The 23,576-nt window shown below is 40.8% G+C and overlaps 1 protein-coding gene across 2 annotated transcripts; it reads right to left on the bottom strand.

Moving 5' to 3' along the window:
• Positions 1-1,026: 1,026 nt before the first annotated feature.
• ANKRD46 (ankyrin repeat domain 46) lies at positions 1,027-22,248 on the bottom strand. 2 transcript variants are annotated; one of them, XM_054059773.1, is made up of 5 exons: positions 22,141-22,248; positions 10,071-10,228; positions 9,056-9,398; positions 7,608-7,766; positions 1,027-3,002 (listed from the first exon to the last, which is right to left on the bottom strand). In XM_054059773.1, the coding sequence occupies exons 3-5, from the start codon at positions 9,364-9,366 to the stop codon at positions 2,786-2,788; spliced, it is 687 nt and encodes a 228-aa protein (XP_053915748.1). In that variant the 5' UTR covers positions 9,367-9,398; positions 10,071-10,228; positions 22,141-22,248; the 3' UTR covers positions 1,027-2,785. The 2 variants fall into 2 exon arrangements, with proteins under 2 accessions (XP_053915748.1, XP_053915749.1); XM_054059774.1 differs by lacking the exon at positions 22,141-22,248 and adding an exon at positions 22,024-22,136.
• Between the last annotated feature and the right edge of the window lie 1,328 nt (positions 22,249-23,576).

Here is a 23,576-nt window from a genome sequence, read left to right as displayed (position 1 = left end):
GAAGCAAAATGGAGCCCCTGGATCAAGGCATCTAGACAGCACTATAATAATAAGTAAAAGAAATCTTATGACCTACAGACAATCTAAAATGATCTTTGTCATTACCCTGGAACAGTAAAACTCCCTACAACAACAGCTTCAAAAGGAAGCAGGCTGAAGTCATTTTACTGTTCCTGTAGAAAGATAGATTGTATTCCTTGAAATCTAGCGTGCAGGAGGATAATTTGTTCTTTAGAAATCAACCTTTGAAAAGGAAGTTGTTAATGTTTATAGATATATTGAAAGGTGCAGCTGTCCTTTTTCAATAACAGAGATACATACATAACTAAAAGAGGGGTTTGTTTATCACGTCCTTATTTCAAAGAGTTGCAGTCATTTCACAGTGAATTTTTAACAGTGCTTTAGGTTTCTCTGGGTTTAAAAAGTGATATTAAGTATTAATTTGGAAGGCACACACAATTTTTCAAACCTTTTCAATACGCAGTTCCTAAACTGCTTATGCCTACCCCTGCACAACAACACGGGAAATGCTGCTTCAGGCTCAAGCTTAGTTGTCTTGGTTATGTCTCCAACCCTTTCATAGGTAACCTTAAATCTTGAGGGGCCTGAAATCCTTGATCGGAGAGACAGACAGACAGACAGACAGATAGCAAATGCGATTGTAACAATACTGAATATAAAACAGGCAAATCTAAAGAAATGATGTTCTAAAAATCTCATTTATACGAACATTTATACCAGCATGGTTTCCATTTCTCAGGAAAGGAACCTCCTCACTTCTGATACGCTCACTGCAGAATCACAGAATGGTTTAGGTTGGGAGGGACCTTGAAGACCATCCAGTTCCAATGCCCCTCCCAGCAGATCAGGCTGCTCAAGGCCCCATCCAACCTGGCCTTGAATGCTTCCAAGGAGAGGGCATCCACAACTTCCCTGAAGTTATTATCAATGCACAACAAACAAGAAACCTCAATAAAATGCAGTAGCATCGCTACTGCTGCCCTGAAGTAATAATAAAACAAAACATATTTACTACATATATTTATTTGTGGCCCATACTGAGAATACAATTACAAATTATGCAGATAATACATACTGAAAGACAACATAATTATTCAAGATACAGAGTACTAGTAACAGAAATTTACTTATTTAGAGAAGTAAATGTAATTTAGGCATACTATGAGTTTCTGTTTCTCTGTTCATGAACAGATACACAATAACTGAAATACTCAGGAGAGGAGTATGCTCTGTTTTTTTTGTTTTGCTTTGTTTTTTTTAAGAGGCTTCCCTTTATGCACCATCACAGCTGCTAGAAAAGTATCCTTTCACTAGCCTCTAACTTAAGAAATGAGAACAACAATTACTCAGATGCAGTTCAGAATGGGCCCCAGCTCAGTGAAGCCCCTGCCACACATCAAAAAAAGACAACCACCCTCTTCAGTCAAACCCATAAACAAAGAAAAAATATACATCGTGGCAGAACAGAAAGATGAAACTTCCTTCTATCACTACTTACTGTAATTTATAATGTTATAAATGTTTGATGTTATTTAGCAACAATTTAGGAGTGGCTAAGTAAAGAAAAATTTGGTTCATTAGGTCTGCAGAATTCATTTTGTTTGGGATTTTCAAGGCAATGGCAACAAAGGGAGTCAGACGTCTAATCATGAGAAGAGAGAATCTGCTTTCCTTGAAAACCTCCAACTTACTACGTAGTGCTTTTCTACCTTCATAAAAGAGTATTTTAACTGATTCATATCCCTAGGTTATTTACAAATAAAGGATTTTACAGCAAAGTACAGAATGGAGCAAGATTTCATTTCATACAATGTTCCTAAATATTAACATTTAAATAGTTTTATTCTGCATGCCCAGAAAATAATTCATATAAAGATGAAAATGGTACAGTTCTATGGTACAGTCTGGTCCTTGGGGGAGGAAGAAAAAGTTATCCTTCATGACATACTTCACAAAGACAATGGCCTTACAGAACTGTTATTTATGGAGCAGAACACTTAAACCGCTTCCTAACCAGCCCTACAGAGAAACGTTTACTTAGTAACATTTCAAATAAAAAGGCAAAAATTTCAGCCTAAGGCTGAAACAGCTTTGCTTCCAAAGCACAACAAACAGCTTCATTCTACAAAATCTACTACAGGCAGGTATTAACAACATCAAATTCATCTGGGGAATAAGCACCACATTAACCTAATAAATAAAGGAGTGATTTATACGTTAAAGACATAATAAAACTTGAACTATTTCTCGTTCCTTTTATAAACAAGCAGTTATGAAACTATGGAGAGGCACTAAAAGAACTACTAAGTTTCAGTTTGTTACTGTCTATATCTCAGAATGATTATTATATTATTCAGATTTCTTGAAGAGAACATTTAAAAGAATAATTTTCTTTCAACTGAAGCACAAACAAAAACTGCAACCTCTCTTCATAGGGGAAAGAAATTTGGTTCTGTACTGGGATACATTTTTCATGCTTGTGAATTTAATATTCATTATGATAGGCCTCTTCTAATCATAATATTTTATCAACAGTCAGGACTTCATATCCTGCTTCCAGGTCAAGTCAGAGGTAGCTTAGGAATGCTTTAGAATTTAGTGTTTTACTTGAAATTAATTATTCCTTCTTTCAAAAGGGTTAATAATAAGTACAAAAGGCAAACAGTATATACAGCTGCCACTGCCTGCACCAAGACACTAATTCCAAGATGCTCAAAACGAGATTAGAACAGGGAAAAGCATGGTGCCCTTCTTTGCATTTGCGTCAGTGCACCAATTCAGGCTGGTTTTCTACAAACGGCAGCACCCCGCTAACATAATACGCTATTCCAAGCGACAGAAGAGCAATAACAATGACGAGGAGCAGCACCCTCCAGAAGCCCAGGTCTTCCACAAACTCTTGCCATGTTGTGCGGAAACTGGAAAGAACTCCTTCACCTTGCTGTAGGTTTGGATTAAGTAGGGAATGGCTTTCCATCGCACTACAAACGATTAAAGTTAAAAATATATTAGAGCAAAAGAATGAACCTTTAAGTATGACAGTAATCCTACTAAGAGCAACCAAAACATTCTAAATTAAAAACTAAATCCACCTGCAGATTTATAGCATTGCCTCCACTAAATCAAGACAGACAAAGCAGGTCAGGAAAAGACTCCTAACTCTAAACATAAGTTAGCTGAAAGGATGCTTTATCAACCTGTGTAAAGAGAATGATATTTGTACCCATACAACTGCACAGAGTTTGCACGCTTGCCATCTAGAAGGCTTCAAAAGTCAGTGCCTGTAATTCCTACTAAATAGGGCTTAGCAAAATTGAATTAAGGATAAGCTAAAACCTCAAGGGGCACAGCTCTTGTAAATAAAACAACAAATTATGATTTAAAAATGAACTCCGATGAATGAAATGGAAACTTTAACCAATATCATCTAGACTCTGGCTGAACTCTGCAGTAATGTTTACTATTCTCCCTGACATCTTTGTTATAGAGGCCTCTTCTCCAGCATAAAAATATCACAGAAAACAAATCTGGGTAACAAGAAGTTCAGAAACTTCCTGATCGTCAAGACAAGCTGGCATTGCTATGTTTGCTACCATATGGTGCTCGGCAACTGCTTTAATGTTTTAACACTTTACTACCGATCCATCAGGCCCCTGAGATTGTCAGCCTATAAATTAGGGACCAGAACTCTAACTTTTAAATGGGAAACATATAAAATTATAAGGGGGCCGGCATCTTGACAATGAATCACCTTTAGAGAAAAGGTAAATTGTTTCAAATACTGCATGGCTTTTTGTATCATTCTCCCTATTTTGCTCGTTTCACTATTGGTTTTTAATAGGAAACTTTCTCTGTTGCTGCATGAAAAACCTCACAAATAGGAAAACTTTCTCATCATTTGATTTCACTTCTTTAAAATTTTAGCCATCTGCACAGTCATATAGCTCCTCGAATGAAATTACACACACAGGTTCTTCTGTTCTTATGACAAGCACAGAAGGAAATGGTGAAACCAACTACGTACATGATGATGTCAATTGCAGAAGGTAAGTAAAGAAAAAATATTTTTTTCCTCCCTTCTCATTGCTTTCGGTTACCATAGTCCTAGATATCTCTTATAGCAATAATAAAAGAAAACATTTCAGGGAAAACTAATTTCCAAGTCAAAGCTAACTGTAGAAATGCTATTGTTCTTGGTGACAATAATAAATTGACAAATGATTGCTATCAGAAAAAGGTCATTTATGAATCCTGCTTCTAAGATTACATGATGGAAAAACTTCACACTGTTCACATGGTATTTTTTCTTAGGAAGTATAGCCACTCAAGAACAATTAGCCTAAACTCCCACAGCTTGCTCAAGTATTGCAGCGTCATGTGCATTAAATTTCAGAAATTGTCTATTAAACAGCATGTCTTTTTTTGTTTTTTAAATATTTACCTTGCTGCAAAGCTATTTTTGCTTGCCCATAGCTGCAGGATTTAGTCATCTTCTCTACTTATTATGGCTTCTCAAGCAAAAGAAAGGGTTTAATACAGCCACTGCTGTGGAACAGAACTAACTAGTTAATGCATAACCACAGAGAGGTTAAATAAAAGTGAAATGCAATTTAAGTGAAAAGATCACATGCTTGCTCATTAAGTAGAGTACATAGAAAACATTTTGCTATTTTATATTACAACCCAATTAAAATCAATGTTATTAAAGATGTTTTTTCTTATTACAATTTAAAGCTGGTTAGGAAATGGCAACGTATCCTCCAGAAGACTTTGTGCCACACTGCCCAGACAGATGTTCTCTTCTGTTTCCCACGCAACGTGGAAGTTCACATTTGGACACACTTGTGGGCACAGTCCCAAGTCATGCTGGGTTGTGTAGACAGATTGTCAGTGCTGAGAGATGGACAGAGCGAGCTCCGTCTCCTGCCAGCACAGTGGCACTCCTCAATGGGAGGAAGGCAAAGCAGGAGAAGAGAAATTTGCCTTGGGAATCTAGTTTTGGTCTCTGCTTCCAGAGCAGCAGCAACTGTATGTAGTAAGGAGCAGAAAACTTAAGTTGGAAACTGTTTTTAGAAAGAACAATCATTATTTCTCTGTAGGTTCATACATAATATAAGAGAGCCAGGCAGGGAGACGACAAAAGGCATTAATCTAAGTGTCTTTAAAATGTGAAAATAATACTAAGAGGGAGAAGTGAAACTGTGGAGGTCTGAAAAGTCAGCTGCTACAGAGACATTATTTATTTACAAAGCAAACAGCACACAAGCTCACTTTATTTTTGCTGCTGTGGGCATCTGTAATTTGTTATTTTAAAAATAATGTATTTCGGACATTTTAAACATGTTCACAAACAAGCTGGGTAGCGCACTGTTTGTGTCTCTGTGCCTCTCCCCAAGGAGAGCCACAGACTTCCTTGCCAAAGCAAACAATATAACATTTATGAAGGTCAAATAACAGAAAGGAAGCTATGTTCATTAAAGAAACACTGTCAAATAAAACAATCTGAATTTAAATGGGCCTGAGTTGTTGGACCCTACGTTTAAACAAAACCAGCATAAATGCATTTCTGTGGAACAAGCAACTTTCAACAAAATTTAGTTAAGTCAGAAAGGTAATATGGGCAAATCCTTATAAATTTTAACCACATAATTTTGAGAATAATATTAAATCGTCTCTTTCCGGGTTTAAACGAGTCTCCCTGATAAGTAGGATCATCTGATGTCTAAAAAAGAACTTCCAGTCTGCTCACTGGGATTACTTGGCATGATTTCTGTAGTTTTGTTGGTTTCACCTTTCCTGTTTACTCAACTTAAGATAAAAACTTCATCTACAGGGCTTAATCTTCATTTACAGCACAGGCCATGTACATTTTGACACAAACTGAACAACAACTATGTGACAAAGCTCCCTGTCCTTTGTGATATAATGTTCCAGCAGTCACAGTTCATGATCATCACCAGACAATATAAAAAATTACAAATTTTAATAAATTCAGTCTATGAGCAAGGATTCCAAACAGCGCCGACAACCCTATTCCAATATAAATTAAAAGCAAAACAAAACAGTCCTGGAAAGATCTCTTGTGTTATTACTCTCAGTCCTATGTTCTGCCATGTTTACCAGCAATTCAATGATTTACACAAGAGGATCAGCCTCCTTTGAAACCTGCAAGGCTTCCTGCCTCTTCTACATCCTACAAGGTGACAGTCTTAGAAACTCATTGCTAAAACCTACTCCCAATTTTCAATCCAAAATGTATTTGTGGTTTATCTGCATCCTTTGGCTCCTGTACTGTGATCACTTTTTTTTTTCTTATGCAGTTATTTAGTGTTGTTCAAAACTGGTATTTCTTGTCAGCAAACACATATTTCTCAGCCTTTGCTCTGCCAGGCTAAAACAAGCTTTAGCTGCCTCCTTTCACAAGGAGACACTCGGTTCCCTTGAGCGCTGAAGTAATCCTTCTCCACGCTTCTTAAAGGATAAATGAAATTTTTTGAATGGGGCTAAAAAGCGTTATAAAATGTACCACACAGCAGAAGATACCGCTGCTTTTGACAACAGCACTGATAATTTTCTTTATATGGTGGAAATATCTCATTTTGCATGTCGTAGGACTTCACTGCCTTTTTCAGGGCAGTATCAATCCCTGGAACTAATACATCAAGCCTTTTCTCCTATTCTCTTCCTTTTCCACTCGTATATTACTTGTATATATACTAGTTTTCCTCATGTATTTTCTCCTTTTCTCCTCCTTTTCCACTGAGGATCTTCCATTTTACCACATAAAGCTTCAGGTGAATAAAGTTGCACTTTGTGCTACTGAATCACAGTTTATTCCTAAGAATTTCCTCCCCTTTGTCATCCCAGGTTTTTTGCCTATGCCACCCCATTCTGGGTTGCCTATATCTCGCCTCTTAATACCACTAACGTGCTACTACTTTCTATGCCCATATCATTTAAGCAAATTATAAATAAGCACGGTCCCAGAACCAGACCTTTGGGAATTCATTGTAACTTCCCTCTAACACAATACTTTCCCTGAAATTGTCAGCAATTTTCCTGAAATCTTCAGTTCTCCTCTTTAGCCACCATGAAATTCTTATTTTATTCCCCATCTTTTCCAGGGGTACTCGTGACAGAAATGTCATATATGGCACTGTATAAAATCCTTTATTCGTGTTCAGATAGATGAAAAGTCTGCTATCTCTTCTTTGGATAGACAATTCATGTTATCAAAAGGTTAGCCTGTGATATTGCCATTTTGCACTTCACCCTGTTCTCCCTTTGGCTTGTGATAACTGGTAGGATATTTATTTTTGGAAGTCTGTAACGGAAAAAGAGTAATTATTTTTTAAAAATTTCCACCATAAAATGAAAATCTCAATAGAAAAAGTTCTTTTTTTCCTTACATTTGATTTGTTTAAAGAGATTGTTTTCAAAATTTAAAAAGTTATTTTGATTTGGTCTGATAATACCAGGCCAAATTTTACATTATCTGTTTTGAGGAATAAACAATCCAGTCAATCACAAAAATCTAAAAGCCATAAACATTATTTCTCCTAGTAATTATCTTGTTTTGTAAATACCTTTCGCTTTCAGCAGTCTGCATTGTTTCCAGCTTTGAGTGAGCTCCTCTGTTAAATCCTTTCACCTCTTGCTCCTCTAAAGATTCCAGCAGTCTGATCACATCTTTATTCACACCCCTTCGTTTTGCAAGAACGAGCGGTGTTGCACCTTGGTGATTGCTAAAATAACGTCACAAAAGGACAGGAGAAGACAAGAAACTTTTAATATAGAAATTTTGTAACAAAACAAGCTAGCATAAACTATTATAATTCAGTCAGTCCTCAGAACAATTTTCTGTCATATCAGACAGTAAGAAATTCCTATCTATACCAGATACAGAAGGATTAGCTATAGAAGAAAATCAATATATTTAGGTTTGAAATTGCACAACTCTTTTTCCTTCAAATAAAATAAAAATTCCTAGTATTCTAACCTAAATGGAATCTCTGGGTGTTATAACACAAAAAAAACCCCAGTAGATTTATGGCAATGTTCAAGATGATGCTTAACTTTAAGAAGGAATTGCGCAATCTGGTTCCTCATAGTTCCTTTTCCATGAGGGTATTAGGACACCAGGCAAAAATGAAATAAAATACAGATGGCCTCTGTGCTCCTATTAAAATAATACCAAATAGGATCAGAGCTGCATTCAGATGAGGGATTTTCACCAGAGCTGTTTGAAATGAGGAAAATAACCCCCAATCCAAAACCCATAAAGAATCTGGCCTGCCAATAACTAGTTTTGCTGAGTTGAAAACATTAATGAGGGACAGATGAAAAAGGCAGGTTAAAAAATGCAAAGGTTTTTAAGTTAGTGCTGTTGTGAATATGCAGGAAGTTCCACAAATGAAATAATTCAGTTACTGCAATGAAACAGCCAGTTATTTTGCAGCTTGAGAGCTTACATCTGAGCACTGGCATCTCACAGCTGCTGGAAGCCAGAAGGAAAGAATATACAATATTTAAAAGAAGCACTGAGTCACAGACTTTGAGAGAGGAGGAAAACATTGAAAAGAAGCATTGTTACCAGACGAGTATGGGAATGAACCAACACACACATATACTGTGTTTTCTTTGTCTTATACAGTGCAACAATTAAAACAATAGAACTCTGGTGCAGAAAATTCTTTTAAAGTAGTCAATGGGATTTTTTCTTTGGTGCCAACCACCCACACCTGGCTGTCTGGCCAAACCAGTACAGCAATGTCATCAGAAAGGCAGAATTAGATACAGCAGCCCACACCAGCAGCTGCTATTTTAATTTGCTTTGCTTGCTGCACAGACTAGTAGAAGTGGCCTCTTATTGTTCTCCCGCCTTCTTATTTTGGTTTTTATTAAGTGATATCTTAAAAGAGTTGAATTATAGCACCAATTATAGCATTTCAGCAATAGCAGATTTATGCACAAGGCTCTGGCGACAGAATATAAGGTAAACAATGTGCAGTAAAGAAGGAAAAATGTGACTTACCAAATATCAATTTTAAGTCCATTAGAAACTAGGAACTGGATGGTGTCCACATGCCCACACAAGTGAAGGGCTGTGTTACCTTGGTAATCAGTGGCGAGTAGGTCAGCACCAAATTTATGCAAGAGTTGACAGATGTCTACATTTCCTCTGGCTGCAGCAAGGTGAAGGCCAGTTCGGCCTCTGCTGTCACGAATATTTGGGTCAAAACCACTCTCTAACAGTCGTTTGGAATAGTTAAAATCTCCATCGATGCAAGCTTGCAGCAGCGGCACGTTTGTCTGGGAAGAGTCGTTTACAAAAACATAGGACATTGTTCTGATTCTCTCTGCAGCAGAGGACAAACCTGCAAGTAAACGTGGAAAGAAATGATGGTGAAACCAGGCAAATAAGCACAATGCAGATATTCAGTAGACTGCTCAGGTTCCCAGACAAAAATGCAAACCAGCTTATAAACCAATTCTGAAATCTTCCTGTCACACATACTAACTTTGTGTGCTGCCCTCCCTTCTGGTAATATGGAAAGAGCTCCTCTTAGCCTTCCTTGCACCTCTGGAAATAGCAGCAAAGCTTTGTTATTACAGAAAACTGGTAGGATCAGTGCTGCAAATGCAAGACAGGCGATTAGCTTTCACCTGGTAAGAGATCACACGTAGTAGTATTGCTATTAAAAGGCAAAACACTGTAAGGGAAACTGTAAGGGAAAAGAACCACCTTTCATAAATTGTGAAACCATAAACAATTCAGTTAACAGATAGAGTGATGCTAACTGCAATTCTTACTGGCTAAGCTACTCCAGTGGTATTTCCATCATCTGAATTTGAACTTTGATGCACAAAGTCACTGAAAAGGCTTGATGACTATAAATACTAATTCCTTCATTCTGCAAGAACTATATTTTTTCAATACCCTTTGCAGAACATTATTTTTACAGTGCCACAGACGCACAGACTACTGAACAAACAAGAAGCGCAATACAGACCATGGAAAATTGAGTGTATTATGCGGAATTACCCACCTGAAAGTGAAAACTGGAAACAGGTATGAGGAGGGCAATGGTAAAATCAAATGCAGAGCTACTGTGGGTTCGGCTAGGAGGCCAATGTGGAGAAGCACAAATGTTGTTTCAGTGGCTTAATATTAAATAAAGGATTTAGTCCTTTTTGGTATGAGGACCTAAAAGAGAAAGACAGATGTTGTTGCACCATGGATTTCTTGAAATGGATGATTTCATGAACTGCGATTTCAGTTTTGCAGAACAGTATTGTAAGAATGAGTCAAATAATGAGGGTATGATGACACAGAGGACACAGAAAAGATTACTTGAAAACAATAAGGAAAAGAAAGAGTGCAAGTATGCATGAGGATGGTAAAAAGTGCATGAGGCAATGGTAAGAGAAATGAAAATACCTAGAGGATTGGACAGCAAAGCTCTACACTGCCTCAGAGAAGAGGCAAAACCAAAAAGAAATCATATAAACCAGTAAAAGTCCTTAGAAGAACCTCAAAACAGGCATGACACAGTTCAGTGACAGGAAGGAAAAGTGGTTTTACTAGATAAGTTTTGAATGGAAACTGAACTGAAACTTCACTTGAAACAGTACATTTCACTTGCCCAGAGTTTGCATTTTGGGCCCAGGATGTAGCCCAGTTCTGATTAACTGTCTGAATCTCTTATTACGACTGCTACACGCAAATTTAAATGTTCTCATCTATATAAGGTATCCTTCCATACCAGTGCACTCATTCAGCTGGGAGAATGGAAACATGGCCAGTAGCCAAAGAATTCGATTTAAAACCTCTCCTTTTCTTGAGAGTTTATGATGTCTGTATTTTACAGCTCTTCCTCCATGTTTTAGATCAAATTCAAGATCAAAGCACCTACAGAAGTAATTTCAAAATGTTTACACACTGGTCTGATTAACAGCTGTAGCATCTGGGGCTGTTGAGGTTAATAAATCATATTTAAACTTCACTAGGCTGTTTCCTATCTGGACAAATTCTGCTACATGTATCCACACTGTCCAGTGTCCCAGCGCAGGAATGCACAACTCTTTTTTACTTTCTTGGATGCAGAAGAGAAAGAGATAGGAATAACTTCTGTGTCCTGGTATCTGTATAAGGAATGATTTTAAGCAGAGTACATTCCCCTAGGCTGCAAGTATGTTTTTAAGTACGCGATGGTCTATCACTGGCTCAAGCATCCTTTTCCACTACCATCTCCAACAGCAAAAGGCCAGTTCACTGATGTACAGTGAAACATTTCATGCACAGCTGGTGTCATTTAGGGCACTAACAGCTTTCTTATAACCCTACACAATAAGAAAGGAAAACATACTTACTCCTATTTCCAACATCTAAGTTACAAACCCCCTACATGCTGCAAAGCTAGGATTACCAGCTGACAGCAAGTTCAGTTTTCTTGCCCACTTCCCACACAAATCATAAACAATACGAGAATTCTTTTTCAGCTCTGCTAGTCCAGTCTTCGCTGAGAAAAATTTTGGGTCCCGTTTCTGTAAAACGTGACTGTAACCTTTACTTTCCTCACTAAATCTTCCCTAAAGCAAGATCACAAATGACTGAAAAATCTCCAATTATCAGCCATAGTAATGGCATATCAACAGCACAAAACCCTAATTGTACTTGATTAAAAGATTTTGGTTTATTTGTAAAATAATATTTGAGCCTTTAAACCTGTTTGATAAAATGAGACCTAACATAAATCAACAGCAGAATATTATACTGGAAGAGATACATGCTGTTTGAGAAACAGTATGGCATATTCTGCTAAGTGGAAGCTAATATTTATATTTTCACAGCAGACACGTATGCCTGGTAAAAGCCTTACAGAATTTTCCTGTCACATCACATACAACTCTGATGAAATATCAGCTAATAAAACCAGGAAAAAAACATCTCCGCCTTATCTTCTCAGGAAAGGAAGTGCAAGGATTCATAATTATCAGAAAGTGCAACTGGAAGTAATTCTGATTCAGAATTTATTATCACTATAATATTTTAGAATTCATCACTGAAGTGTAGAGGAATGAAGTGAAACTTTAATGTTTCACAGTAAGACAGACAAGAACTCCAACAAATCCTTCTTTGTGATGATTGAAGATTGTGGGCTAGGCAAATGCATTCACACACACAAAAAATCTGGACAATCTGGCTTGATTCATCTTTGTGATTAAGAAGTTTTTTTCCTACAAACACAATTCTATTTCACATATGGCTCCCTAACCTATGCTGGAGATAAGCCACACACAAAACTGAACTGTACACCAGCTTTAAAATGCCAGTCCTCAAATGATAAGGTCTTGCCTTAAATTTAACCCAATTTCAAAATTTCCTGTCTAAAAAAACTCAGAAGAGAATTACAATGATCAACCTAATAAAATGCTTTTGAACAAAGTCTGTGATTACATTTCTGTCCATAATATGTATCAAAAAGCTTATTGCTGTAATGGATATTTAATGCAGTGGGCTTAGAAACAGAATTTCAAAGCATTAGCCACTTTCTTTAAATCACTTCTGAAAGGTGAATCAGGGAACAACTCTGAGCCTGCCGAAAAGCTGGTACACCTACTAGTAATCACTGAATGAATTTCACAGGCACAAACTAGGACAAATGGACCTGCACCAGTCACCAGATACAAAAGTATTGCAAAATGAATGTTCTGAACATCTCTATAAATTACTACTAGTGCTGGAGTTAAATAAATCTAATTTGGACCAGTAAATGACTGTTTCTAAAAATGCATTGCTATCTACTGAAAATTCATCTTTTAAATGATACTTTTGTTAAAAAGACAAAAAAAAAGCTTTGCTGTTAATAACTTGGTACTTTGATAGAAAATTAGTTTTGTGAAAAAAAAGTAAATTCAAAGACGTCCTCCCAAGCAAGAAGGATTCCCATTAGAAAGACATAATATAGGAATACATCTTCCTTAAATTTAAACCACAAGGATATATGGCCTGAGCACAGTGTCTTTTTATTAGTAATTTTACAAATTATGCTGTAAGCCATTTCTTCAATGACATGTGTGATAGTACAGGGGAAGAAAATTTAACCAAACTGTTCTGTTTTCAAAATGAATGCTTATATTAACTATTCTATGATTCTATGATATTAAGTGATTCTGTAAGAATAATTTATTTTCATGTACTGGAAGTCATTTGTCTCTCCCTGTACTGCCAACAGTAAGTCAGGGTCATGCTGATCTGTTGTATAATATGCCCACACCTTCAGAAGTCAGCAGTGATCATGAATAATTCAAACCCTAGAGACAGATGCAAATTCTGTCCCTCCTTAAACCAGTCCTAAACTCAAATTAACCGTGGAGAGTTTTTATTTTACAGTAAATATAGGCTGTTGTCTCTTCCTTCTCAGTAAGTTCTATAGCTACCAAATAGCTCCAGGAAAAGGAGAGAACAGCTTGATCGTGAAACATTATCTTTAACAACGGGACCGGTCTCTCTTCTATAAAAATACTAATGAACATGGCAAGTCATAATTAATCACCCAATCACTACCACATAGGATATAACAGTTCTGCAAAACTACACTATTTCCAAGAAGATCCAGAAAAACTGAAGTAAATGTCCCTTTTTTAAAAGCAATACACCAGGACAATGGAGCAATATCAGATTGCTCAGTACCTGAGACTTCCCAGAAATAATACACACTTTGTCATCTAGAACCTAAGCATCAATCAGGCTGCCACTAGAGAAAACGCTGCCAGCAAGGAATGGAAACTAAAACAAAAGCAAGGAAAAGGAACATCCTGCACCGCCTGCCAGCAAAATACACCACCTGTGTTACTTGTAAAATCTACATTGCCAACTCCCTCCTGGCAAACAGCTTCCTCTTTCTGTTAACGCATTTGAGAGTTCTTCAGCAACAGCGGCTTGCAGAGCTCTTCCTCTTGCCTTTAAATGAATGAAAAACATTCCACTACTTTGCTTAAACTCTTAAGTCCATGATCACTGAAGGCAGTTTCCTGGTCAAACAGGATCACTCCCTTAGAAACACTACGTGAACACAAGCTCTCTTTGGAAAGACAAGGTAGTATTTTTTTAGAAGGTGTAATTTAATAATTATAAAAACAAAATAGAACCACTTTACTTTGCTTGTGTATCCTGTGAACACAGAGCAGATGCTGAAATGTAAAGCCAAAAATATTATTCCCTTTCCCTTTCTAGGTAGGCTGAGGGAGAAATTCCTTGTACGTTTTCATGCATACTTGTATTACATGTAAGTTACCGAGAAGTCACTTAACTGAATTAATGATACATTTAGTAGAAAATCATATGATCAGCTGCCATTTCTGTTTAGGAAAGAACCCCATTATCTACATAATATATCCACTGAGAGCTCTGTATCTTCTATCAAAAACCTTTATCTGTGTAGTCCAACTGGAAAAGTTTTATTGCTCCACTAATATGGATCTGCTGCTAAAGCAGCATCTCAGATTCCATACAGCACGATGTCCGATTTACACACAGCTGCATTGTGCAGCATTCTTGCTTACTAACTTTATTTATTTTTTCAACAGTTCCTGGATTCAAGGTGTCACATCAGACCTACCTCTTCTTTCCTGTTTCTAGCCAGACACACAAGTTAGTGCTAACGCAAGAACATCAATTCTGCCATTTGTTCTCAGTCATTCCCACTCCCTTCTGCAGAGATGAGACACAGGTAAAGTCTCTTGATGTCAGGACCATGCACTGCACAGACAGTGCTCTGCATGTAGAGGCTACGAAGTGACTTATGAAAAAATCAGAACTACTTCTGATCTTTTACGAATCAGCAGACAATGGCATTCGGAAACAGAGATTTGCTCATCATTGTACAGTATGCCAATGTTACGAGATAAAAAACACAGTTCTCAAATGCCAGCAAAGGGTTGGAGAATTCTTCCACAGATAATACAGTGCATGTATTGTGTATTTATTTACACAAAGCAAGGGAACAATAGGGAAGAGACTATTCTTGTAAAGTACTTTTATGGACAAGGAGATTCACAACATTTTATCCTTACTAGGCTTAACTGGTAACTCAGTTGCATTGCAGGTTTCAGTGCCCTTAACTTCTATGGAATATGCATTTAAGTATTTTTAAACCTTGCTCATTTTTCATCTTCTGCAAAATAATCATTTAGGAAGAAAGGCAATTTACAAGTTTCTTCTTACTTCTCCACAACCGGTTCAGGTGAATCACTAAATAAATGCAGCCCTCTCCTGATCATTGTGGTTGGTTTGAACACATCTGCTTTTGTAGAAAGTTACTTAATCACTTACATCGGCCATAATCACCAACGTCTTCACAAAGCTTTATGCAAATTCCTTCCTCATTTCTGCTGGGTGCATGTAAGGTGCTAACGTGTGTTGGTCAAGAAAATACTGAAGGTCATTACATACTGTTTTGTCGTTGGTTTATTTGTTTGTTTTTCAACAGACCAGAGAAAATTCGTTCCACTCCTAATGAAATGTTCGTGTTTAAACGTGCTGCAGACCTTGAAGCTGTCATCTGGAAAAGCACGCAACAGTGATGGAGCAAACGGAGTGCTCTGCTGGCTGCGGATAGTCCCACAGCGGTGCCTGGAGGAACACTGCCACCAGCTGGGCTGAAAAACCCGGCGGGAAAGGGACTCAGACCGCTTGGTCTAGGTTTTGTCATGCTCTCTATTTTCCTGAGAAAAAAATGATGGAAAGCCTAAAAGTAATATTTTATAAAACCTGATAAAATAGAACTGTGAAATCCAAACTGCTGTTCCTGTGTGGCCCCCTTTAAATACTGGAAAGCTGCTGCAAGATATTCCTAGACCCTGCTCTTCTCTAGGCTAAGCAAGCCTAACTCTATCAGCCTGCCAATTAAATACTTAATTGTATCATAATGGATCACATTATGTGACATGGTAAGGCGAAATCGTAAAGCTATTAAGGTTGTACTTCTAATTTTTATATAAAAATATATATGCTATTTTTCATGAATAGTTACCACACCATGCTTAGGCTCAAGAAATTTCTCCTTGTACGCAAAGCTGCAGTATTAGTGCCTGCCCACCCATGTGTCTTACAGAGCAGAAGGGCGTAAATCAGCAGTCTACAGGTTCCAAAGACAACTGGCAAGTCTGAGGAGAATCAGGGAGATCACTCTTAAGCTTCTGATCTGCAGAGGCTGGAATTGACAAAAAATGTAATGGAAGATGATTGGAAAAACATGAAATAGATTTGAAACTGTAATTAGGGAACCTGAGGGTAAGGTAGCTCAACTGATGTTTACCAATTGCATGAATGGATCCTGCTCAGCCCAGAAACAAAAGACTTCACGTGTACCAGGAAAACTTTTGCCTTTAGACAACTTAATAACTGCTAAGAGACTTCATAGTGAAAACGAAAGCTGGTGTCCAGGCAATGAACAGCAATACCACACAGGGTGTTTGAGGTGAACTACAGATTAACACAGTAGCATAACAAGGCCCTTTGGTTTGTTCTTTAGGATACTTACTAAGTAATTTATCTTTTTGACTGCTGCTGAGCATTGTGGTTACATTTTCAAGGAACCATTCATCTTAAACTACAAAATACCACTCATTACTGAGAGCCCAGTATTTCACATGGGAAGTTAGGATACTTTCTGTGCTATCTGAATCACTCCACCTACACTGAATTGATGTGCCATTATGCTCTATCATCCAGTTACTCAGTTTTACAGGACCTTTTTCATAACTGGCCTTATCTTTACTACCCATGCCATCGGCAAACACTTTGGTTGCTCACTGCCTTTTCTAGGCTGTTCATGGAAATGCTAACAGTTCAGAATCTAGAACTGAACCCTGCAGAAGTACAATTCTTCCACTGAAAAGGTCAATTATAAGTTCACAGTGACTGCTGTCCTGGATCTGATCGATCCAGCTTGCTCAGCACTCTGCTTTCGACAGCGGGAGTCAGAGATCCTTCTTTGGGAAAGCACATGAGCCTGGCTGCTTTCTGCAGCCCATTCCCCAAACACACCCCAGCAGTCTCTACTGTGAAACCAGGGACCTCCCTGACTTCTCCTTTTACCAGCCCCTCAATGGACTGCTTATCCATGAGTTTTATTCCTGAACCTGCTCACACTCTCTGCCCCCACAGCTTCCCATCACCCCTACTGAAGTCCTTTCCTATACCCACCTGAAAGCACCGTCCCAACAGCCTAGCATCCAACCTATTCTAGTCCTGCAAGAGCAGACAAATAACTCACACCTCATGCACTGCCTTCATCTCATAAGTCTTGATCATGGCCCCTGTCATCTCCTCTCTAACGTGAGCGATCCTGGCATTCTAATCTTTCCTCCTAAGGAAGCCGACCCCCTTGGTCCTTTTGGTAGCCCTCCTCTAAACCGCCGTGTCTTCCTTCAGATGCAGAGGCCAGAACTACAAACACTACCCAGAGGTGGGTGCATCAAGCTGGAGCAGCAATATCGTGCCATCTTCTTCTCTGTAGCCTTCCTGCAGGCAAGTCACCACGCCTCCTTAACTTTCTGGCTGCCAACAGCCTTTTTTCTGGGAACTGAGCTTTTCAGGGAACTTCTTGAGTGGTGGCTACCAGTCATAAGTTCAGCACCATGTAAACATGGTTTAGGATTATTCTACCAAAGATATCTTGTTACCTTTATGTACTCTGAAGCTCCTGTGCCACTTTTCTACCCTCTTCCTTTTTTCTGGCATTTTATATTTATCCTTTTTTAATTTTTCAACTCAACTATTTCTGCATGTAAGAAATCTCCTTTATGCTATAAGCACCCAGTATCCTCAAAAGCCTCTAGTAAGGAACTTTGTGGGGTTTTTTTAATGCTTCCTGAAAATCCCAGCAGTCTGTATAAATCACATTGCCTGCACCTACAATCCTACTCAGTAAACTTCACTAAAAGCTGAGAAGGATTAGACATAGCAAACCTCTAAAAATGTATCAGGCAGAATCAATCCCTAACACACTAAGGTACAGCAAGGACAGCTTTTGTTCTTCTCTACACAAAGAACATTGAGGTGAAAAAGACAAACAAGCATTCAACACCATCCATGGGAAACCCATACACCACAAGCCTTCTCTCAAGTGTGCTGCTGCCCTTTCTCTGTCTTCATCCATTATGCTGATCTGACGCTGTAAGAGGTCTCGGGCATTCTAGAGAACATAACCCCATCAGTTAACATAAGCAGATTTATTCCTTTAAGTTTATGTTACAAAATTCAGCTGGTGTATCTGCATTATGTGGATGTGAGAAATTTTCTGAGTGACAAAAGTGGTGTGTAAGCAGCTCTGCTCCACTTAGCCAATTGAAATTTTATTGATAGAGTAAAACAAAGTAACGCCACTTGGAAAAATGCCGGTGCAGATACACGAACTAAAGACAGAATCTGAGTTCTCCAAATATAGACATGGCTCCAGTGAGGTACTGCACAAGATAAACTTTTCTCCCCATATTTAGTAAGTATTATCTTTAAATCGTAAAGCAAAACACAACAAACCTGAACATTTCTGTATTTATGCTTTGACTTAGGGGATGACAGAATCTCAGTAAACACTAACGATTGAAATTTGGTGGAACAGACCCATGCACTGTGAATAGTCTGTACAAAAAGTCAAATGCATCCCAGATCATGTATTTCACTTAATGTGTATAACTCAATGCCCTTATGTGCTTATTAACTGACCCATCTAGAAGTGGAGCACCCACAAGTGAAATCATGTGAGAAGCAACCAAGTGACAGACTGTTCTAAAGAAAAGAAAAGAGAAACGGCTCTCAAAATTCCAGCAGACCCAAAACTGCAGAAGAGCCACTAGTATTCACTCCTTGGATGACCAGGTATCTCAGGTCCTGGGGTGCAGACGAGGACTTCAATGCTGCATGTATTCAGAAATTAACTGCACAAGAATACGAGGTGGGATAATACAGTCAGCGTAAGGCACCACTTGGAACCCCTCACACTCTTGCAGATGAGGCAACTCTAAACGAAGGATGTCAAAACCTGCTGAGAGGAAACCTGTCACTTGGTGCAGATCACGACTGTTTTTATAGTCCTCTCTTGCAAAGGCAAACTAACATTTCTCTGAAGAAGTCAGCAGATGCTCTTACTACACTTCAGCCTTTGACTCATCTCTGCTTACTCCCTAATACCTTCTCTTCAACACAAAAAGAGAGCAATTAGCTGGTGCTGTTTTCCTATTGTTGCAAATCCTACTATTCAGACCGCAAACACTACTAAAAATATTTTTTTCTAAAAAGCATATTTAACAGGTTATCATTAATAATCTATTTTACAGACAGAATAAACACAGGTCTAGATAACACTGAGTTAGGCCCCTGATCCAGCAAGCAAAAGCATTGCTTCTACAAACCGGTCACATATCATCTAAAATGTTTTCGGCTTCTGCTCTTCCTTGACCTTTTGAAGGCTGCTCCTGAACATCAGTGCTCTCTGGTGGTTAGAAATTTTCAAATATCATTAATCTTAAGATCTACGTTAAATTATCCATCATTCTTTAGCTCAATTTATTCCCTTCACAGTGTTTACCTTAATGGCTCAATAGAAAGGCCTTTATTCTGCAAAACTAAAAAAGCTCAATGCTTACTTCAACATACTCTTAATTCTCCTACCTGTCCTAGGCACGTGTTCCTGCATCTTTTCCACTTTATATTTTACCTGAGAATGATTAACATTACACGAAGTATTCTAGAGTTTTGTTTATGAATATCGGGAACTTCTCTCTCTGAATCATCATTGGTTGGCATTCGTTTTTTCCACAATTGTGTATCTTTTAACTACCTAACACATATTTTGGCTTTGTGTTGCTTTCAACAGAAAATAATTTCTTCCGTAAATTGTGTGCTTGCAAGTCTGTGACTGCAAACCCTTGTTCTTTAAATTGTTATTGTACTTATTTCATTCTTGAGTTCTCAGGATCACGCAGTGACACCGTAATCCTGTTCCATAGTGCCAATGCCTCCTACATCTTCATCACTACCAAACTGAAGCAGTGAAGTTTTCATAGAATCATAGAATAGTTTGAGTTGGAAGGTATCTTAAAGATCGTCCAGTTCCAACTCTCCTGCCATGGGTAGGGACACCTCCCACTAGATCAGGCTGCCCAAGGCCCCATCCAACCTGGCCTTGAACATCTCCAGGGATGGGGCATCCACACCTTCCCTGGGCAACCTGTGCCAGTGCCTCACCACTCTCACAGTGAAGAAGTTCTTCCTTATATCAAGCCTAAATCTGCAACTCTCCAGTTTCTACCCATTCCCCCTCGTCCTATCACTACAAGCCTTTGTGAACAGTCCCTCCCCAGCTTTCTTGTAGCCCCCTACTGGAAAGTTGCTATAAGATCTCCTCAGAGCCTTCTCCAGGCTGAAACAAGCCCAACTCTCTCAGCCTGTCCCTCGTATGGGAGGTGCTCCAGCCCTCTGATCATCTCTGTAGCCCTTCTCTGGAGCCGTTCCAACAGCTCCATATCCCTCTTATGTTGAGGATTCCAGAACTGAACACAATACTCAGGTGGGGGTCTCACAAGAGAGGAATTCAAGAGATTCCTCTCTTGTAAGGGCAGAATCACTCCTCCTGATCTCCTGGCCACGATTCTTTTGATGCAGCCCAGGATACAGTTGGCCTTTCTGGGCTGCGAGTGTAGACCGCCCTCTCATACTGAGCTTCTCGTCAAGGAGCACCCCAAAGTCCTTCTCTGCAGGGCTGCTCTCAATCACATCATCTCTCACTGCGTACCGAAATTGGGGATTGCCCCGACCCAAGTGTAGGACCTTGCACTTGGCCTTGTTGAACCTCATGAGGTTCACACAGCCCCACTTCTCCAGCCTGTCCAGGCCCCTCTGGATGACATCTCGCCCTTCTGGTGTGACAACTGCACCGCTCACCTTGGTGTCATCTGCAGACTTGCTGAGGGTGCACTGAATCTCACTGTCTATATGACTGATAAAGACACTAAACAGAACTAGTCCCAGTTTTAATTGTTATTCCAAGATCTTAATTATTTATTGAGACTGGTCTCAAGATGGATCTTGAAAGAATCATAGAAAAGATTCTTGCATGAACTGTAGACTGAAAGCATCACAGAATCTTAGAATTGTAGACTCTTGAAAGAAGTGTAGAATCATAGGATGGTTTGTGTTGGAAAGGACCTTAAAGACCACCCACTCCCAGCCCCTCAAGAAGAAACTTCATAACCTTTTACGCTCAGATTTGATGGATTTCCTTTCCACTACAGCTCAACAGAGCTCACTGCCCCTCCCTCCTTACAGCTCGGGGTTACCCCTATTTTTTCCGCACCACAACAGCCTCCTTTCCAGCAGCACATCAAAACTTAGCGCTGCCCAGGAAAACCCCACAGCTACTCCATTTCCCACTTCATCAAAGTTCTAAAGGCGGGTTAGATAAACTCCGTCTGCCAGCAGCACACGCTGCGGCAGTTTCTCCCCCCGCGGGCATCCCAAGGCACCGGGGGTGTCCCTTGCGGGGAGGGAACTCGGCGCCACCTCCCCCTGTCCCTCCACAGAGCGGGAGCGATGCCGCCTCGCATCCCCCGGCAGCACCGGCTGCGCCCCCGCCCCGGCCGGCCCATCGCCCTCAGCAGCGGCCCCGCCCCTCTCCGCCTTCCTCGCCTCGCGCCCCCCTCCTCGCGCTGCCACGCGCCCCTCCACGCCCCTTCTCCCCCCCTCGCGCCCCCGCCCCTCGCCGTCCCGTCCCCGCCTCGCGCTGCCGCGCACCCTCGCGCCCCCCGCCCCCAGCACCGCCTCCGCGCCCCACCAGGCCCCCCCCTCGCGGCCCCGCTCCCCCGAGGCCCCCCCCCCGCCTCGCGCTGCCGCGTATCCCACAACATCGCCCCCTCCCACCCCGCTTCCCGCCTCACGCTCCTTCGCGCTGCCGCGCGCCCCCGCTCCCCGCCTTCGCGCCCGCCGCTCCCTCTCACCAGCGGCCGGGCCCGTGCTGCCGCCGCTCCGGCCTCGGGGCGGGCTCTGCCGCCGTTCCTCACGCCCCCGCCCCGCGGCCCCGGGCAGCGCCCCTTTCCCCCCCCCCAACCGCGTACCTGGCGCTCGGCTGCGGGCAGCGCGCGGCGGGGCCGGGCTCGGGCGGAGGGGAGGCGCGCGTGCCCCCTGCTGGGCGGAGGCTGCACCGCGGGGGGGGGCGGGAGCAGTGCCGGGGGCGGGACAGAGCCCTGGCCGTGGGCAGCGGGGGCGGGGCCCTCCGCGTTGGGAATGAGGGCAGGGATGCAGCCCTTCCCCACGGGAATGCGCACAGAGGGAGGTACGAAGGGGTCGCTGGCCTGTAAAACAGCAGCCGGAGGAGAAGGGGCAACAGCTTTAAGTTGGAACAGGTCCAGAGGAGGACCACGAGGATGATCAGAGGGCTGGAGCACCTCTGCTATGAGGACAGGCTGGGAGAATTGAAGTTGTTCAGTCTGGAGAAGGCTCTGGGGAGATCCCATAGTGACCTTCCAGTACCTGAAGGACCTACAAGAAAGTTGGGGAGGGGCTTATTATGAAGGCATGGAATGATAGGATGAGGGGATGTGGATTTAAATTGGAAGGGGGAAGGTTTATATTAAGACATTAGGAGGACTTTCTTCACCATGAGAGTGGTGAGGCACTGGCACAGGTTGCCCAGGGAAGCTGTGGCTGCCCCGTCCTTGGAGGTGTTCAAGGCCAGGTTGGATGGAGCCTTGGGCAGCCTGATCTGGTGGGAGGTGTCCCGGCCCGTTCCTGGGGGGTTGGAACTGGGTGATCTTTAAGGTCTCTTCCAACCCAAGCTGTTCTATTATTCTATGCTTTGGCCTCCGATTTATAGAAATAAGAACTCCTGAAGTGTTAACGGTTGGCTGTTTGTGTTAAATACAGGATAGGCTGCCAAGGTGTCAAAGCTCAGCCACTCAAGGGAGCTTGATTTCTGACACCAGTGGGTTGCTACCCCATCTCACCACAAAATCAGCGCACTAGAAACTCAGCCATTCTTCAGCACCGTGAGTCACTTCAGCGCCAAGGGTCTGGGAGTACAAGGAAATGGGCAAAACAAAAGTCGAGGACAAGGGGCTGAAGTTGTTTGACTTCCCCCCAAATATTAAAGTGGGGCTTTTTTTTTTTTCTTTTATACATTTTCCTTTCTCTTGCCCTCACATCTCCCTGCCTTTCAGAGCAGAGACAGCAGAAAGAATAATAATAGATCCTTCAGGCCTGCTATGGAGTATTGTGGTTAGAGACTTTATTCTTCTTGCAGTGGCAAATAATTTAGTGATATAGTTAATAGCATTTTTGCCTTCATCCAGCTATGTCAGGTACTTGCTTACCCCAGTGTCACCAGTATAAACCAGCTCAGATAGCAGAATTACATCCATGCAACCAAGAGCCCTCCCCACTGCTGCAGCAGAGAACACATTAACACCTTCCCTCTCCAAGGCGGGGCAGCTTCTCGGTGAGCACTGATGGCATCACAAGAGGTCAATAAGGACAACACAAGAGTCTATTCTGC

This window comes from Cuculus canorus, chromosome 2 (genome assembly GCF_017976375.1).
Source record: "Cuculus canorus isolate bCucCan1 chromosome 2, bCucCan1.pri, whole genome shotgun sequence".
NCBI lineage: Eukaryota > Metazoa > Chordata > Aves > Cuculiformes > Cuculidae > Cuculus > Cuculus canorus.
Note: the sequence above shows the minus strand (reverse complement) of the source record. Positions and strands in the feature narration are given on the sequence as shown.

Coding starts and splice junctions, on each gene's coding strand:
- ANKRD46 (XM_054059773.1), bottom strand. CDS start 9,366: ATGTCCTATGTTTTTGTAAACGACTCTTCCCAGACAAACGTGCCGCTG. Junction 7,767..9,055: donor GGACTTAAAATTGATATTTG/GTAAGTCACATT, acceptor ACGTTATTTTAG/CAATCACCAAGGTGCAACAC. Junction 3,003..7,607: donor CAGACTGCTGAAAGCGAAAG/GTATTTACAAAA, acceptor AATCGTTTGTAG/TGCGATGGAAAGCCATTCCC.